The sequence below is a fragment of the Piliocolobus tephrosceles genome, chromosome 21 (genome assembly GCF_002776525.5).
Source record: "Piliocolobus tephrosceles isolate RC106 chromosome 21, ASM277652v3, whole genome shotgun sequence".
Taxonomy (NCBI): Eukaryota; Metazoa; Chordata; class Mammalia; order Primates; family Cercopithecidae; genus Piliocolobus; species Piliocolobus tephrosceles.
The window spans coordinates 45,586,426-45,605,855 of NC_045454.1; the positions used below are offsets into that span (position 1 = coordinate 45,586,426).

General features: G+C 47.5%; 1 protein-coding gene across 1 annotated transcript in view; it reads left to right on the forward strand.

Moving 5' to 3' along the window:
* INSR (insulin receptor) overlaps positions 1–19,430 on the forward strand; it is a 191,362-nt gene that overhangs the window by 115,546 nt on the left and 56,386 nt on the right. Inside the window, exons 3-7 of the mRNA XM_026455549.2 lie at positions 2,015–2,336; positions 11,572–11,720; positions 13,540–13,684; positions 15,244–15,458; positions 17,934–18,060. Coding sequence (XP_026311334.1) covers positions 2,015–2,336; positions 11,572–11,720; positions 13,540–13,684; positions 15,244–15,458; positions 17,934–18,060 — 958 coding nt within the window. The remainder of the gene's footprint in view (positions 1–2,014; positions 2,337–11,571; positions 11,721–13,539; positions 13,685–15,243; positions 15,459–17,933; positions 18,061–19,430) is intronic.

Below are 19,430 nucleotides of genomic sequence, written 5' to 3' on the forward strand. Positions count from 1 at the left end.
AGCTACTCTGGGGGCTGAGGCAGGAGAATCACTTGAACCCGGGAGGCGGAGGTTACAGTGAGCTGAGATTGCACCACTGCACTCCAGCCTGGGCGACAAAGTAAGACTCTGTCTCAAAAAAAAATAAAATAAAATAATAATAATAATAAAAATAAAGTAAAATGGGAGGTGCCAGGAGCTGGGGAGGAGGTGGGTGTGAGTGTTTCATGGGGACAGAGTTTCAGTTTGCTTAAGATGAGAAAGTTCTGGAGATGGGTGGTGGTGATGGTCGCATAGCCACGTGAAAGTATTTAATACCACTGAACTCTACATATAGACATGGTTACAATAGTGAATTTTATGCTATGTGTATTTTACCACACTTAAAAAAAAATCGGATATCCTAGTCGCACTAACCACATTCAGAAGCCACAGGGGAGAAGTGGCTACTGTGTTGGACGGTCCAGGTAGAGAACATTTCTGTCATCGCAGAAAGTTCGACCGGACGGTGCTGCTCACATATGGATGTAGCTTCTGGGGCCGCTTCTGTTCCCCGAGTTTGGCTGGTGGGATCCACTGTGCTGAGAATCACAGTCTGGGGATTTGGGGTGAAGAATACTCCTCAACTTTTTTTCTTTTTTTGTTTTGTTTCGTTTTTTTGTTTTGAGACAGTCTCCCTCTGTCACCAAGGCTGGAGGGCATTGGCATGATCTCGGCTCCCTGCAACCTCCACCTGCCAGGTTCAAGTGATTCTCCTGCCTCAGCCTCCTGAGTAGCTGGGATTACAGTCGCCCGCCACCATACCTGGCTAATTGTTTGTATTTTCAGTAGAGATGGGGTTTCACCATGTTAGCCAGGCTGGTCTCGAACTCCTGACCTCAGGTGATCTGCCCACCTTGGCCTCCCAAAGTGCTAGGATTACAGGGATGAGCCCCCCCACCCCCACCTTTTTTTTTTTGGATGGAATTTTGCTCTTGTCGCCCAGGCTGGAGTGTAATGGCACGATCTTGGCTCAGTGCAACCTCCACCTCCTGCATTCAAGGGATTCTCGTACCTCAGCCTCCTGAGCAGCTGGGATTACAGGCGTGCACCACCACACCCGGCTAATTTTTGTATTTTTAGTAGAGACAGGGTTTCACCATGTTGGCCAGGCTTGTCTCAAACTCCTGACCTCAGGTGATCCACCCACCTCGAGCTCCCAGAGTACTGGGATTACAGGCGTGAGCCATGCCACCCAGACACCTTTGCATGTTTAAGTAGCTAACATGTCTCCTCTATTAGACCTTGTGCTTGCTCCCAAAGGCAGGGTCTGCAGCCACTTTTTCCCCATAGTGGCTACAGTATCTAGATTAGTGCAAGCAAATGTCTCTTGAAGCAATCAGTGGTTTGGGGGCAAGTTACTTAACCTCCCCATGCCTCAGTTTCCCAATTTGTAAAACAAAAAAAATAAAGGAGATAACAGTGTATCTACTTCACATGTGGGGTGCAGCAGCATGCTGGAGTTGGCCTGCTAGAGCCAGTGGTCAAATTTTCAGGCGATTCGTGAGCCATTTGTTAGACATAGATATGCATAAAAACTACATAAACCTACAGTTAAACAAATGACATTAAAAACCGAAGTTTTTAAATTAACAAAGGTTTTAAAAAGTAACAAATACTCAAAACTCACCACCTCCTAATAGCATACGATGTTTTCCTATTATCTGTGCTGTTGAGGTTATTTACTACTTTTGTGTCAATAGGAATATTTACACCATGGAAATTGGCAAGGGCTATATAAATCTGGGCCCTCCTGTCCCCCTCCCTCAGGCAGTTGTTAAACATTGACAAGCACACCAATGGTTTGGAGGCTTAAACCAGTTAATAGATGTGTCTGGCATGTGGGTAATGATGTAGAAATGCTGCTTTTATTGTTAGTATTTGGTTGGCTCTCACTGTCTGATCCAGAATTGCTGCATATGCAGACAGGAATTGGACAGAGCCATTGACCAGCTGTTTTATTTATTCATTTATTTTCTTCCCTCTCTCTCTCCAGTTTGTCCAACCATCTGTAAGTCACACGGCTGCACTGCCGAAGGCCTCTGTTGCCACAGCGAGTGCCTGGGCAACTGTTCTGAGCCCGATGACCCCACCAAGTGCGTGGCCTGCCGCAACTTCTACCTGGATGGCAGGTGTGTGGAGACTTGCCCACCCCCGTACTACCACTTCCAGGACTGGCGCTGTGTGAACTTCAGCTTCTGCCAGGACCTGCACCACAAATGCAAGAACTCGCGGAGGCAGGGCTGCCACCAGTACGTCATTCATAACAACAAGTGCATCCCTGAGTGTCCCTCCGGGTACACGATGAATTCCAGCAAGTGAGTTCTGGATGTGGGTCCGGGGGGCAGCCGAGAGGAGAAGGAACGTGGGGTTGGTTGTAACAATGCCTCCTGTTAAAACTGTGTGCAAATCAGGGTTAATTGGCTATGAGTGAGGTCTCTGCTCTCAGATGCTACTTTGGCACGTATTTTGGTCCTGGGCTTGGGAGCAGGAGTTGACTACCTTTTTCTCTAAAGGGCCAGATAGTATATACTTCTGGTATTGTGCCCACCATTCTTTCTTTTTTTTTTTTTTTGAGATGGAGTCTTGTTCTGTTACCCAAGCTGGAGTGCAGTGGCACGAACCTGGCTCACTGCAACCTCTGCCTCCTGGGTTCAAGCAATTTTCCTACCTCAGCCTCCTAAGCAGCTGGGACTGCAGGTGCCTGCCATCATGCCTGGCTAATTTTTTTTTTTTTTTTTTTTTTTTGAGACGGAGTCTTGCTCTGTCACCCAGGCTGGAGTGCAGTGGTGCGATCTCGGCTCACTGCAAGCTCTACCTCCCGGGTTCACACCATTCTCCTGCTTCAGCCTCGCAAGTAGCTGGGACTACAGGCGCCCGTCACCACGCCTGGCTAATTTTTTGTATTTTTAGTAGAGACGGGGTTTCACTATGTTAGCCAGGATGGTCTCGATCTCCTGACCTCATGATCCGCCCGTCTCAGCCTCCCAAAGTGCTGGGATTACAGGCGTGAGCTACCGTGCCTGGCCAATTTTTGTATTTTTAATAGAGACAGGGTTTCGCCATGTTGGTCAGGCTGGTCTCAAACTCCCAACCTCAGGTGGTCCACCTGCCTCGGCCTCTCAAAGTGCTGAGATTGCAGGTGTGAGCCACCGCGCCATCTGGCATTGTGGACCCCAGTTCTAAGCTTTCTGTGCTTGACTTCAGAACGAGAAAATATAATAAGGACAGAGTCCTTGGATTTCCCTAAAATCCTCCACGTGGCCTATCCTCACTGATGTAGCTTCATCATTGTCACATCAAGGATATACCAAGGTCTTTTGAGTCTTCCCTGGCCTGTAGCCTGGTGGTGTGCCAAGATTAGCCCAGAACATACTGTCTCCAGGAGGAAGAGACTCACTTCTGCATTATTCTCAGGGCTTTGCTGTTCTCTGAAGGACAGTATAATCAAACCATTTCCTGCCGTTTGGGTGAGAAATAGCAGGGTTTTCTCTCTTCGGCAGTGAGTCAGATTTCCTACGCACATCACAGACTTTCTGTTCGCGCTGTTAGCTTCTTCCATGAGCTATTTTGGGGCCGTAACTGAGTTGCAAAAATCTGTTTCCTGGTTTTTGTATTGAGGTTTTATGTTTTGTTTTAAAAACACACACACGCACACACCACAAAACAACACAAAAACAAATCAGAAACAGACACATGTCAAGAGGCCTTGAGCTGACCTGCTTACGTAAAGTATCTTCCTCTTCAGACTTGAGAATTAGCCAAGCGAGAGTGTTGTGGTGGGAAATTTTATTTCCCTGGGTGGAGAGGGCGGGAAGGAAAACAAACTGTAATTTCAGTTCTTGTGACTCTTTCTTTGAGTGTTTGTGAAACCTGTAAGTACAATATGTTTTGTTTTGCTTATTGTTGATAAAAACCTACCAACAAAACCTTTTGGCTTTATTGACCAAAAGGGTCTATAAATCACCTTTGCATACCAGACAGACTTTTTTTTTTTTTTTTTGGCCAGTGTATTCCCAAGATTGAGGAAATGACCATATTCCTTTTGATTCTTTTCTTTCTTTTTAAAATCGCATTTGAAATTAAAAAAAAAAAAAAAAAAAAAGCGTTAATATCTCCTGGCAAGACGTTTGTTTAAAAGACATTGGCCTTAAATAAAAGGCATTTTTGCCTCACCTTAACTACGGCCTGAGAAATATAGCAACCTCCTTTGATTTTCTCACTGATGATGTAGGAGATGCTAAAACAAAAACTCTGAGAAACTGATAGCACATCTTTGGCATCGGAGACCATTCCTGAATGGAAGAAAACAAAGGAGAGGATGGTGCATTGTCGCAGTATTTTATTGCGTAGGTTTAAAAAAAATAATATTTTTTTGTGAAGCTTTTACTTAATTAATTAATTAATTTATTTATTTATTTTGAGACAGAGCCTCACTCTGTCACCCAGGCTGGAGTGCAGTGGCGTGATCTCGGCTCACTGCAACCTCTGCCTCCTGGGTTCAAGCAATTCTCCTGCCTCAGCCTCCCAAGTAGCTGGGATTACAGGTGTGAGCCAACAAGCCCGGCCAATGTTTTTTGTTAGTGCTTTTGTATTTTTGAGATGGAGTTTCATTCTTGTTGCCCACACTGGAGTGCAATGGTGCGATCTCGGCTCACTGTAACCTCAGCCTCCCGGGTTCAAGTGATTCTCCTCCCTCAGCCTCTGAGTAGCTGGGATTATAGACATCTGTCACCATGCCCAGTTAAATTTTTTCTTGTATTTTTAGTAGAGACGGGGTTTCACCATCTTGGCCAGGCTGGTCTCGAACTCCTGACCTCAAGTGATCCACCCGCTTCGGCCTCCCAAAGTTCTGGGATTACAGGTGTGAGCAACCATACCTGGCCTGAAGCTTTTCTTTTTATCTTATGAAAGACTTCATAGTACTGTGGCATTTTCGAATGTGGTTTGTTATCAAATAGGGCCAGATGTTTACTTCCATTCTGGCAGCTTATCTGGGAAAGAGTTCTTGATGTTTTCAGAGCAGAGTTCTGGCAACTCACGTGGATTTGTTAAAAGGTCTTGGCCAGGCGCAGCGGCTCATGCCTGTAATCCCAGCATTTTGGGAGGCCGAAGTGGATGGATAACCTGAGGGCAGGAGTTTGAGATCAGCCTGGCCACCATGGTGAAACCCCATCTTTACTTAAAATACAAAAAAAATTAAAAAATAAAAAATTAGCTGGGCGTGGTGGTGCATACCTGTTATTCCAGCTCCTCGGGAGGCTGAGGCATGAGAATTGCTTGAACCCAGGAGGCGGAGGTTGCAGTGAGTTGAGATCATGCCATTGTACTTCAGCCTGGGTGACAAGAGTGAAACTGCATCTCCAAAAAAAAAAAAAGGTCTCACCGTCAACTGTCATTCCAAAGTACCTGCTGGGATGTAATAGCACAGTGCTGCTTCCTGAGATGAGAAGGACCAGATATTTGTGATGAATAAATTTTCAATGAGTATGGGACATCCACTGGGAAGGGGAGAATGACCTAAAATCCTTGACTCTGCTTGGCCTCTCTCACTTCTTCCTGTTAAGCTGAGGTCTCAAATTCGTCTACAACTCCATCTACTTCACCATCATGTCTGACCCAGTCCCCTTGAACAATCTCTTTGCTCCTGCTTCCATTCTAGTGACACTGGTTAAAAGTGGCCACCTGGGCCGGGGGTGGTGGCTCACGCCTATAACCCCAGCACTTTGGGAAGCCGAGGTGGGTGGATCACCTGAGGTCAGGAGTTCGAGACCAGCCTGACCAACATGGTGAAACCCCATCTCTACTGAAAATACAAAAATGAGGCAGGCAGTTGGCCAGGTGCGGTGGCTCAAGCCTGTAATCCCAGCACTTTGGGAGGCCAAGATGGGCGGATCACAAAGTTAGGAGATCGAGACCATCCTGGCTAACACGGTGAAACCCCGTCTCTACTAAAAAATACAAAAATCTAGCCGGGTGAGGTGGCGGGCGCCTGTAGTCCCAGTTGCTCGGGAGGCTGAGGCAGGAGAATGGCGTAAACCCAGGAGGCGGAGCTTGCAGTGAACTGAGATCCTCTCTTAGCCTCACGAGTAGCTGGGATTACAGGCGCCCGCCACCATGCCTGGCTAATGTTTTTTTTTTTTTTTTTTTTTTTTCTTTTGAGACAGAGTCTCGCTCTGTCGCCCAGGCTGGAGTGCAGTGGCACCCACATGGCTCACTGTGGTCTCAACCCCCTGGGCTCAAGAGATCCTCCTGCCACAGCCTCCTGAGTAGCTGGGACTATAGGCACATACCACCACACCTGGCTAAAAAAAAATTTTGTAGTGATAGGAGTCTTGCTCTATTCCCCAGGCTCGTCTTGAACTCCTGGGCTTAAGCGAGCCTCCCACCTTGGCTTCCCAAAGTGCTGAGATTACAGGGCCTGAGCCACTGCACCTAACCAGCTTATAAGCTTTGGGAGTGTATCAGCTAGCTCTTGCTGTGTAACAAAACCACCTCAGTGCTTAGTGGCTTAAAACACTCCTTTAGGAGTTCTGATGATTTTATGTGTTGACCAAAGGTTTGTCTGGCCTGGGCCTATTTAGCTATGGCTGATGGTTTAGGAGAGAGCCTCTTGTGTCTTAGATGGTCAGCGGGGGTCTCTCTCCATAAGTCTGTCACTCCAGCAGCCAGGAAGGACAGACCTCAGCGTTCAAGTCTTTTCAAGCCTCAGCTTGTATCGCGTTTGCAAATATCCCATTGGCCAAAGCAAGCCATATGGCCAAGCCCAGATTCAACAGGTGGGAACACAGACTCCACTTCTTGGTGGGAGAGGCTGCAAAGAACTCGTGGTCATTTATAATTTCCCACTGGGAAAGCATATTATTGGCTTTGTTCACTCGTGTATACTGGCAGCTGAGAACAGGGGTTGGCCAAGGGCCAGATAGTAAATATTTTCAGCTCTCAGGGCCATATGGTCTCTGTTGGAGTGACTTAACTCTGCCTTTGCAGTGTGAAAGCGGGGTTAGACGATACACTAACCAATAAATGTGGCCATATTCCAATAGGATATTATTTGCAAAAACAGGTGGCCAACTGGATTTGGCTCCCAAGCCACTGTTTGCCAACTCCAGGCTTAGAGCATTGCCTGCCACATAATAAGAATAGAGGCAATAAAAGAAGTCAAACATTTGGTCACTGTTTTGTTTCCGCCTCAGCTGTTCTGCCACTACCTGGGTGTACTGCAGCACCGTTCTGACACCGTCCTCCTCCAAAGTTAGCATCAGACTCCACAAGTTTAAGGCTCAGCCTTTCATGAGATTTCCCTTACTTCAGACACTGGCAGCATCTTGGGGATTCCCCCAGCCACCCACACTTCTGATTAACTGGCTCTAAATTGGGGAGTCCCACAAACTCTTTGGGTTTGATAATTTACTAGAAGGAACTCACAGAACGAAAATAAACCAGGTGTGGTGGCTCATGCCCGTAATCCCAGCACTTTGGGAGGCTAAGGTGGGAGGCTCACTTGAGCTCAGAGGTTTGAGACCAGCCTGGACAACATAGCAAGACCCCATCTCTATAAAAATTTAAAAACATTAGCCAGGTGTGGGGGTGCGTGCCTGTAGTCCCAGCTACTTGGGGGGCTTAAGCAGGAGGATTGCTTGAGCCCAGGAGTTTGAGGCTGCAGTGAGCTGAGATTGTGCCAGTGCACTCCAGCCTGGGTGGCAGAACAAGATCTTGTCTCAAATTTAAAAACCCTGCTATACAGTTATAGTTTTATTATAAAGCATACACATAGGGCAAGATCTGGGAGAGTTCTAGACACAGAATTTCCACATTCCCTCCCTGTGGCAACAGCATATATCACCCTCTTGACATACTGACGTGTCCACCAGCTGGGAAGTACTACTGAGCTTCGGTGTCCAGAGTTTTTGTTTGTTTGTTTGTTTTGAGATGGAGTCTCACTCTGTCACCCAGGCTGGAGTGCAGTGGCACAATCTCAGCTCACTGCAATCTCCACATCCCAGGTTCAAGCAATTCTCCTGCCTCAGCCTCCCAAGTAGCTGGGATTACAGGTGTGCACCACCATGCACGGCTAATTTTTGTATTTTTAGTAGAGACGGGGTTTCACCATGTTGGCCAGGCTGGTCTCGAACTCCTGACCTTGCGATTCACCTGCCTCAGCCTCCCAAAGAGCTAGGATTACAGGCGTGAGGCACTGCACCCAGCCCCAGTGTCCAGAGTTTTAATTGGAGTCTCCTTCCTTCTGTGTGATCAATGGAAATCATTGGCCATGTGATTAAACACTGCCATTTCCAGCCCCCTCCTCTCCCTGGAGGTCAGGTGACTAAAAGCCCCAACCCTCCGATCACAAGGTTGGTCTTTCTGGTGACCGCCCCCACCCTAATGTTATCTAGGCCCCCACCGCAAGTCACCCCCAACATTCCTAACCCTCCTAATAAAAGCATTCCTATGACTCAGAAAATTCCAAGGGTTTTTGAAGCTCTATGCCAAGAACCGGGATGAAGACCAGATACATTCTTTATGATACTACAGTCACAAAAATCATTCTGAAGAGGTAAATACACAGGGGTGTGAGAACAACGGCAGCAGCAACAACGATGCCACCGATAACAAGTGACTCTTGTAGCAATGGATAAAATTATGTTCTGTGTGCGAAGTGCTTTTGTGGTATGCATCATTGAGTTCCTCATCACAAGCTGTGGCATTAGTGTTGTTATTTTCAAATGAACACACGGAGACTGTAACAGTTGGGAATCTTGTGGTTTCATGCACCAGAACCCCAACTCAAATTGGCTTAACCGGCCTGGCACAATGGCTCACACCTGTAATCCCAGCCCTTTGGGAGGCTGAGGCGGGTGGATCACCTGAGGTCAGGAGTTCGAGACCAGCCTGACCAGCATGGAGAAACCCCATCTCTACTAAAAAAAATTAAAAAATAAAAATACAAAATTAGATGGGCATGGTGGTGCAGGCCTGTAATCCCAGTTACTCAGGAGGCTGAGGCAGGAGAATCGTTTGAACCTGGGAGGCGGAGGTTGCAGTGAGCCGAGGTTGTACCATTGCACTCCAGCCTGAGCAATAAGAGCGAGACTCCATCAGAAAAAAACAAAAAAACAAAAACAAACAAAAAAAAACTTGACTTAACCAAGATTAAAGGAGTTTGTTAGTGCCCATAACCAAAAAGTTTAGGGAGTTGCTTCAGGCATAGCTGTATCAAGAAGCTTAAGTGATGTACCTGATCAGTCTCTTCCATCTTTATTTTGCTCTTTGTTGGTTTTCTTTTCAGGCAGCTTCTCCCTCACCCTTCACCCCATGCTAGCAAGATGGCAAAACCCTTAGATACTCCAGAAGGAAGACAATTCCCCTTCCTGCATGTTCTAGCAAAACTCTCACTGCGCTGACTTAAGTCCTGTACCCATCTCTGAGCCGTCACAGGAATAGAAGGTGGTGCTCAGCTTGTCTTGGATCTTGTGTCCATCCTGGATCTAGAAAGGCTTTGGAAGCCAAGAGCTGATCTCAGAGACCGTGTGTTCGGGGAGGACTGGCTCCCAAAGGACTCCTGGGGGCTGTGAGTTTGATGGCATCAGGCTGCAGGTTGGCAAAATCAAAGGTTGCCCAAGTCGTTTGCTGTTAAACATGGAGTCATGTTACAGCCATACTTGCATCAAATCCCACACAGAACAGCCAATGTCCTGTCTCCTTGGAGTAGGAAGTTGAGTTCTGCCACGTTGGGGTAACAGTGTCAGTTCTGCCACATCAGGCCCATCAGCTCAAGGTAATGAATGTCACATTCTCATTACCACATGCATTCGTCCATTTCTGCACTGCTATAAATAAAAACCTGGAGCGGGGCATCGTGGCTCACGCCTGTAATCCCAGCACTTTGGGAGGCCGAGGTGGGTGGATCATCTGAGGTTGGGAGTTCAAGACCAGTCTGACCAACATGGAGAAACCCCATCTCTACTAAAAATACAAAGTTAGCTGGGTGCAGTGGCTCACACCTGTAATCCCAGCACTTTGGGAGGCCGAGGTGGGCGGATCACCTGAGGTCAGGAGTTCAAGACGAGCCTGACCAACATGGAGAAACCCCGTCTCTACTAAAAATACAAAATTAGCTGGGCGTGGTGGTGTGCGTCTGTAATCCCAGCTACTTGGGAGGCTGAGGCAGGAGAATCGCTCGAACTCAGGAGGTGTAGGTTACGGTGAGCTGAGATGGCGCCGTTGCACTCCAGCCTGGGCAACAAGAGCAAAACTCAGTCTCATAGGAAAAAAGAAAAAAAAAAAAAAAAAAAAAAAGAAATACCTGGAACTGGGTCATTTATAAAGAAAAGAGATTTAATTGGCTCATGGCCCTGCAGGCTGTACAGGAAGCATAGCAGCTTCTGTTTCTGGGGAGGCCTCAGGAAACTTACAATCATGGGGGAAAGTGAAGGGGAGGCAGGCACATCTTACACGACTGGAGGAACAGAGAAAGGAGGAAGGTGCTGCTTTTTTTTTTTTTTTTTTTTTTTTTTTTTTTTGAGACAGAGTCTTACTCTGTCACCCAGACTGGAGTAAAGTGGCACGATCTTGGCTCACTGCAGCCACCGTCTCCTGGGTTCAAGTGATTCTCCTGCCTCAGCCTCCCCAGTAGTTGGGATTACAGGTGGGCACCACTACACCTGGCTAATTTTTGTATTTTTAGTAGAGACAAGGTTTCACCATGTTGGCCAGGCTCCCAAAGTGCTGGGATTACAGGCGTGAGCCACTGCGCCTGGCCTGGAGGACATTTTTAATTGCCACAACTTACGGGAGGGATACTACTGGCATCTCTTGAGTGGAGCGTAGAGATGCTGCCTAATATCGTCCAATGCACAGGATGCCACCCACACCACCACAGTGGAGAGTTACTTGGCCCCAGATGTGAACAATGCTGAGGTCAGAAGACCTTGCCGTCGCATGACGGACTCATGCCATCACTTGAGACCCTGCATGGTATGCTGTCTTCCTAGGCTGATCTCGAACTCCCAGGCTCAAGCAACACTCCCTCCTCGGCCTCTCAAAGTGCAGAGATGACAGGCGGGAACCACCACGCCCGGCTCCAGAATCTACAATTTTAACAATCAAGCAATATGCCCTATGGTAGATGGGCAGACTGTGTTTTCAGAAATATCATCTCAGGCAGAAAGGGCCAGGTGCAGTGGCTCACACCTGTAATCCCAGCACTTTGGGAGGCTGAGGCGAGTGGATCACTTGAGGTCAGGAGTTGGAGACCAGCCTGGTCAACATGGTGAAACCCTGTCTCTACTCAAAAATACAAAAATTAGCTGGGCGTGGTCGTGGGCACCTGTAATCCCAGCTACTGTGGAGGCTGAGGCAGGAGAATCTCTTGAACCCGGGAGGCAGAGGTTGCAGTGAGCTGAGATCTCACCACTGCACTCCAGCTTGGGCAACAGAGCAAGACTCTGTCACACGCACATACAAAGAAATAGCATATCAGGCAGAAAGATGCCGGAGATGTCTGAGGGACTTTGAACACCCTTATCCCTCTCTCTCTCTGCTCTGCCTTAGCTTGCTGTGCACCCCGTGCCTGGGTCCCTGTCCCAAGGTATGCCACCTCCTAGAAGGCGAGAAGACCATCGACTCGGTGACGTCTGCCCAGGAGCTCCGAGGATGCACCGTCATCAACGGGAGTCTGATCATCAACATTCGAGGAGGCAGTGAGTGCTCTCTCTTGGGGGTTATTGGGGGTGCCTGCTGGGCTCCATGTCCATTTTCTTCCCCACTCACAGCTCAGAGAAACATGGAGAAACCCCATCTCTACTAAAAATACAAAAAACTTCACCAGGTGTGGTGGCACATGCCTGTAATCCCAGCTACACAGGAGGTTGAGGCAGGAGAATTGCTTGAACTCAGCAAGTGGAGGTTGCAATGAGCTGAGATCGCGCCACTGCACTCCAGCCTGGGCAACAGAGTGAGACTCCATCTCAAAAAAAAAAAAAAGAAGACCAGGCGCGGTGGCTCACGCCTGTAACCCCAGCACTTTGGGAGGCTGAGGTGGGCGTATCACTTGAGGTCAGGAGTTTGAGACCAGCCAACATGGTGAAACCGTGTCTCTGCTAAAAATACAAAAATTAGCCGGGCATGGTGGCACATGCCTGTAGTCCCAGCTACTCGGGAGGCTGAGACAGGAGAGTCACTTGAACCTGGGAGGCAGAGGTTGCAGTGAGCTGAGATCGCACCACTGCACTCCAGCCTGGGCCATAGACCGAGACTCCATTTCAAAAAAAAAGAAAAGGAAAGAAAAGAAATACCATGTCAGGCAAAAAGGCATTCCTTTGCTTATTTCTTTAGCAAACATGTATTGAATACTCACAGTGAGTAAGGCCAAGTCCTTACCCTGCTGGATTTTTGCACATAAGTAAATCAACAGATATTGTAAGTTCAGGTGGTGGCCTGTGCTGTGAAGGGAAGTGCAGCAGGGTAACAGGTGGACTGGAAATGGGCAGCTTTTCCCTATAAAGGGCTCTGTCATGAATATATTCAGCCCTATAGGCCGGGCAATGTCTGTCATAACCACTCAGCTCTACTTTTGTAATATGAAAACAGTCATAGACCCATGTCAGCTAGTGGGCATGGCTTTGTTCCAATAAAACTTTATTTTACAAAACAGGTGGAATTTGGCCAGCGGGCTGTCATTGATCAACCTCTGAAATAGAGAATAAAAGGGATTGCTATTTTTTTTTTTTTTTTTTTTTGTAGTTTTAGTAGAGACAGGGTTTCACCATGTTGGCCAGGCTGGTCTTGAACTCCTGACCTCAAGTGATCCACCTGCCTCACCCTCACAAGATGCTGGGATTACAGGCATGAGCCACCAGCACCTAGCCTGGGGTTGCTATTTTAGAGAAGTCTCTGGTGTGGGAAAAGAGGGTTTGAGATGATGGTGGAACAAGCCAAGCAGATATATGGTGGAAATAATATTCTGAGCAACAGAGGCAGCCAGTGCCAAGGTCCTGGGGCAGAAGTATGCTTGACCCATTTAAGGAATGCTAAGAACTACAGATTGTGTTCTAAGCAAGACGAGGTTTTGTTTGTTTGTTTGTTTGTTTTGTTTTTTGTTTTGAGACGGAGTTTCGCTCTTGTTGCCCAGGCTGGAGTGCAATGGTGCAATCTTGGCTCACCACAACCTCCACCTCCCGGGTTCAAGCAATTCTCCTGCCTCAGCCTCCCGAGTAACTGGGATTACAGGCATGTGCCACCACACCTGGCTAATTTTTTTTTGTATTTGTAGTAGAGACGGGGTTTCTCCACGTTGGTCAGGCTGGTCTCAAACTCTCGACCTCAGGTGATCCGCCCACCTCGGCCTCCCAAAGTGCTGGGATTACAGGTGTGAGCCACCGTGCCTGGCCAGCATGATGAGTTTTAAACTGGGTATGTCCAATCATTTACAGCCTGAGGGTTATCTTCTCACTGTGGAGAATCATGAGAAGATTGAAATATTTCTATAGAAACCCACTGAATATTCTCTCCTTTCCTTAGATAATCTGGCAGCTGAGCTAGAAGCCAACCTCGGCCTCATTGAAGAAATTTCAGGATATCTAAAAATCCGCCGATCCTATGCTCTGGTGTCACTTTCCTTCTTCCGGAAGTTACGTCTGATTCGAGGAGAGACCTTGGAAATTGGGTACGTGGGCCTGAGTGCTAACTAGGAAGTTCGGGCATTAGAAAAACTTAAGGATTTTTTTGGCCAGGCGCGGTGGCTGATGCCTGTAATCCCATCACTTTGGGAGGCCGATGCGGGTGGAACACATGAGGCCAGGAGTTCAAGACCAGCCTGGCCAACATGGTGAAACCCCATCTCTACTAAAAGTACAAAAATTAGCCAGGTGTGGTGGTGCACACCTGTAATCCCGGCTACTTGGGAGGCTGAGGCAGGAGAATAGCTTGAACCTGGGAGACGGAGGTTGCAGTGAGCCAAGATCACACCACTGTACTCCAGCCTGGGTGACAGAGCGAGACTCCGTCCACAAAAAAAAAAAAAAAAAAGGAAGAAAAGAAAAGAAGAAGAAAAACTTAAGGATTTTTAAAAAAACAAATAAAAGTTATGTGGCAAAACCTCGGGAGAAAAGAACTTGGAATGTGCCTAGAGGTCCATCCAGCCAAAAATTGTAAAAGCTGTTTTATAGTCATTCTTGAGAAACAAAAGTGGGAGCAGCCCAACCTTGGTGCCCATCCTCCAAGGGCACAGGCTGGAATTTTTGCTAAATAGGGCATCCGGCTGTTTGGGCTACATTGTAAGTAGAGTTTAACATGCATAAAATGGACATTTGTTCTTAGTCTTAGTTGTCCATCCTAATTTCTGGGATGGGCTCCATCTCAGTGTATTCCAATATATTCCAGCCTTCTCCTTGAGGTCCTAGAAACTCTGTTAGTAAAACAGCAGAAACTCAGACTAGCTGTGTTTCACACAGATCAAGATTGACTCATAGACAGGAGGTCTGTGGAAGACCCAGGTTCTTTCCATCTTTGTGCTCCTCATGGTCACAAGATGGCTGCCTCAGCCCCGGCCTCACATCTGTAGAACAGACAGCCAATGAGGAAAGGGACAAAAGGACATGTTAATCAACATGAGCTGGTAAGTGATTCGAGAGGGTGGTCTAAACAATATAGTTTAGACTCTATTGTCTGCTGGAGTGCACTGGGCAACAGTAGAGTGTAGTCTCTGGGCAACAGAGTGAGACTCCATCTCAATTTAAAAAACAAACAAACAAACAAAAACCTTCAGTGGCTCCTTTCTGCTTATTAAGGACGGTCACACATTCTTGGTCTTGGTCTGGCACGCAGTATACTAGAGGGTCTGGTCCATTGCAACTCCAGCTATTTCCTGTCACCTATTGGCCAAAACAGGCTACTTTGCTCTTCCCTGAGCTCAGCTTGGGTGCCTCTGTGTCATCAGTATTTCCCCTGTTTGCAGAAATTGGTTTCTGCAAAACCTATTCCTCAGTCCATCACAGACTCACCACCCCCCTTCAAGGCTGAGCTGAGCCTCCTTCCTGTCCATGAAAACTTCCTCAGCTTCCCCTGTTATCCCCATTCGACAAATATATGTTGAGTATGTGCCAAGCAAGTGGAGAGGATTAGGGATATAGCACTGAACAAGATCAACTCCAGGCATGGCCATACCATCTTGGAGCTGTAGAAGACCAGCTGTTGAATGACTAGATGTGTGTGTTATTTCCATAGGAACTACTCCTTCTATGCCTTGGACAACCAGAACCTAAGGCAGCTCTGGGATTGGAGCAAACACAACCTCACCATCACTCAGGGGAAACTCTTCTTCCACTATAACCCCAAACTCTGCTTGTCAGAAATCCACAAGATGGAAGAAGTTTCAGGAACCAAGGGGCGCCAGGAGAGAAATGACATTGCCCTGAAGACCAATGGGGACCAGGCATCCTGTAAGTCACTGGTCCCCAAACTTTTTGGCACCAGGGACCCGTTTAGTGGAAGATGGTTTTTCCACGGATTGGTGGGGGGGTGGGGATGGTTTCGGCATGATTCAAGTGCATTACGTTTATTGTGCACCTTATTCCTATTATTGTTACATTGTAATGTATCATGAAAGAATTGGACAACTCACCATCAGGTAGAATCAGTGGGAGCCCTGAGCTTATGTTCCTGCAACTAGATGGTCCCAGCTGGGGGTGATGGGAGACAGTGGCAGATCATCGGGCATTAGATTTTCATAAGGAGTGTGCAGTCTGGATCCCTCATGTGCACAGTTCACAATGGGGTTCATGCTCCTATGAGAATCTAATGCTGCCGCTGATCTGACAGGAGGCAGAGCTCAGGTAGTCATGCGAGCGATGGGGAGTGACTGTAAATACAGATGAAGCTTCACTTGCTCGCCCACCACTCACCGCCTGCTATACAGCCCTGTTCCTAACAGGCCATGGAGCAGTACTGGTCTGTAGCCCAGGGGCTGGGGACCCCTGCTGTAAGTGGTCCACAAACCAGATAATGTGGCTGTCCTCTCTCATCCATCACAGTGGCCCCCCGGGGTGTTATTTCCCTCTAACAACCCATTGTGTGATAGGCTTTCTTACTGAGGGCAGATTCTGCGCATTTATTAATATTATCACTATGCTTACTGCATGCAATATAGTACCTGATACGGGGTGAGGTCATACAAGCACTGAATGAATGGATGAATGAATAATGGATGAATGAATGACATCTTCTTATATGTGTATCAGGCTGATGCTGAAGAGTTCAGAGTTGAGTAAAATACCTATGTCAGTCTGCATGTCTTGGGAAGTGACTACCAAATTGAAGTTTAGGAGTGCAGAAAATGTATAGAGGGTAATACCCATGACATATGAAAGAGAAGAAGAGCTTCCTTTTTTTTTTTTTTTTTTTTTTAGAGGAGACAGAGTCTTGCTCTGTCACCCAGGCTGGAGTGCAGTGGTGCGATCTTGGCTCACTGCAACCTCCTCCTCCTGGATTCAAGTAATTCTCTCGCTTCAGCCTCCAGAGTAGCTGGGACTACAGGCACATGCCACCATGCCCGGCTAATTTTTTTTGTATTTTTAGTAGAGACAGGGTTTTGCCGTGTTGGCCAGGGTGGTCTTGAATCCTGACCTCATGTGATCCTCCTGCCTCGGCCTCCCAAAGTGCTGGGATTACAGGTGTGAGCCACCATGCCCAGCCATGAAGAGCCTTTTGACAACAGCGTGGGTCTGACCTCTGTGAACAGAGAGCAGGAAGGAAGGAGGATAGGGCTGGGAGAGCCTCAAACAGTGGTGTATCCCTGAGTCTTGTCCAAACCCAGAAAGAGCTCAAGGCCACAGTTGTCCGCAGGGAAGTTCTGCATTGCAATGGAACGGCCAGGCATCCACCAAGCTCAGTCACAGGTGGGGGTTGTCCAGGGAGAATCAGGTCTTGGCTGGAATGCTGTAGCGGGTCCTGCAGTTTCTGCAGCTGCAGGCTGCCTGCTGACTGCACTTCCCTGACAGATTCTGAGCAGTGAGCTGCCAGGGGCTTCTGTGACACCTCCATGGGGAGTTAACTACTTATGTCAAAATGTAGTACAAGGGCCGGGCATGGTGGCTCACGCCTGTTATCCCAACCCTTTGGGAGGCTGAGGTGGGCAGATCACTTGAGGTCAGGAGTTCGAGAGCAGCCTGTCCAATGTGGTGAAACCCCATCTCTACTAAAAAAATATACAAAAACTAGCTGGGCGTGGTGGTGGGTGCCTGTAATCCCAGCTACTTGAGAGGTTGAGGCATGAGAATTGCTCAAACCTGGTAGACAGAGGTTATAGTGAGCAGATATCGTGCCACTGCACTCCAGCCGTGGCAACAGAGCAAGACTGTCTCAAAAAAAATAAAAAATAGTACAAGAAGAGACAACGAGGTTGGGGTGAGGTTTAGGAGAGGGCTTGCCTTCTAGGCCGAGAGAATTACTTAGATGCGTCTCTCCAATGTCTAATGGTCTGCAGGCTCTCTAAAATCACTTGGCCTGGGTTTATTTGCACTGGAGTTGCACCTCCTTCCAGGTCAGTCTTAGAAGTCCACATGTGAGACAACCTTGTGTCAGGACAAACATCATCCTTGGAAATCTCTTCCTCCAATACCTGTTGGCCGGTTGTCCTTCTCGCGCGGGCACAGATCGCCCTTATTCAGTTGAGTGTCTGGCTGAGTCAAGTCATTGGCTTACATGAGCGTGAGTGGCCAAGTTGCAAAACCGTTTCTTGCCTTTGAATCTCCCCCCGTTCATACTCAGCCAGGCACGTGGGGAGGAGACCCTTAGGGGAAATAGCAGCCCGACCTCTCCCTTCTCACAGTCCCTCCAGGAAGTTTGGGGGGTCCCAGGCTTTGGTCTGAAACTATACTGAAATAGCTTGTTTTTGCCTTTTGTTTTAACTTTTCCAGGTGAAAATGAGTTACTTAAATTTTCTTACATTCGGACATCTTTCGATAAGATCTTGCTGAGATGGGAGCCATACTGGCCCCCCGACTTCCGAGACCTCCTGGGGTTCATGCTGTTCTACAAAGAGGCGTAAGTGGAAGAGTTAGACCTTGCAGAGGCTAGGGCCGGCTGGCTCTGTGCTTGCCTTGTCTGTGCCCCAATCTGCCCCTCTCGGGTTCCTCTCTATCTCCCTCCTCCTCCTGGAATAAATACCTTAGGTTCCTTTTTACAATCTCACCGGTCAATGGTATGCAAAGTCAATACTGTCTGCTTTTATCAAATGCCGAAAATGGAAGCAGGCAGCTTTCGTAGAAGGCCGGACTGGCCAGTTTCCTGGGGCAGTATTCCATTTTGCCTGGCCTGTGTATGTCTCATCAGACATCCTTTGTAGTCAGGAACTCAGTCTACTGAGCGGATGTTATCAAATGTATTGCTTACCTATTTTTCATTTTTTTCCCCAACTTTTTTTTTTTTTTTTTTTTTTGAGACGGAGTCTCGCTCTGTCGCCCAGGCTGCAGTGCAGTGGCACGATCTTGGCTTACTGCAACCTCTGCCTCCTGGGTTCAAGCAATTCTCCTGCCTCAGTCTCTTGAGTAGCTGGGATTACAGGCGTGCACCATCACACCCAGCTAATTTGTGTATTTTTGGTAGAGACGTGTTTTGCCATGTTGGCCAGGCTGGTCTCAAACTCCTGACCTCAGGTGATCCACCCACCTTGGCCTCCCAAAGTGCTGGGATTACAGGCATGAGCCACCACACCTGGCCAGTAGTAATATTAATAATAGTTCTAGCCCCCAAGATTGACCTTGTGCCTTGCTGAGAACTTATGCACAGTCTATCAATAACTTGCGAGGAAATTCCTGCTATTACTATTATTACAGATTGAGTATCCCTAACTGAAAATCTGAAATCTGTAATGCTCCAAAATCCAAAGCTTTTTGAGGGCCAACCTGATGCTCAACGGAAAAGCTCATTGGAGCATTTCAGATTTCAGATTTTGAGATTCGAGATGCTGAACTGGTACAATGCAAATTAACTAGTAAAATGCAAATATTTCAAAACCCAAAAATATCTAAAATCCAAAACACTTCTGGTCCCAATCATTTATTTATTTATTTATTCATTTTTAGACAGAGTCTTGCTCTGTCACCCAGGCTGAAGGGCAGTGGTGCGATCTCGATTCATTGCAACCTCTGCTCCCGAGTTCAAGCAATTCTCTTGCCTCAGCCTCCAGAGCAGCTGGGATTACAGGCGCCCGCCACCACGCCTTGCTAATTTTTGTATTTTTAGTAGAGATGAGGTTTCATCATGTTGGCCAGGCTGGTCTCGAACTCCTGGCCTCTAATGATCCACCCACCTCAGCCTCCCAAAGTGCTGGGATTACAGGCGTGAGCTACCACGCCTGGCCAAATCCCAAGTATTTTGAATAAGGGATGCCGAAGCTGTGTTTTTTCATTGAG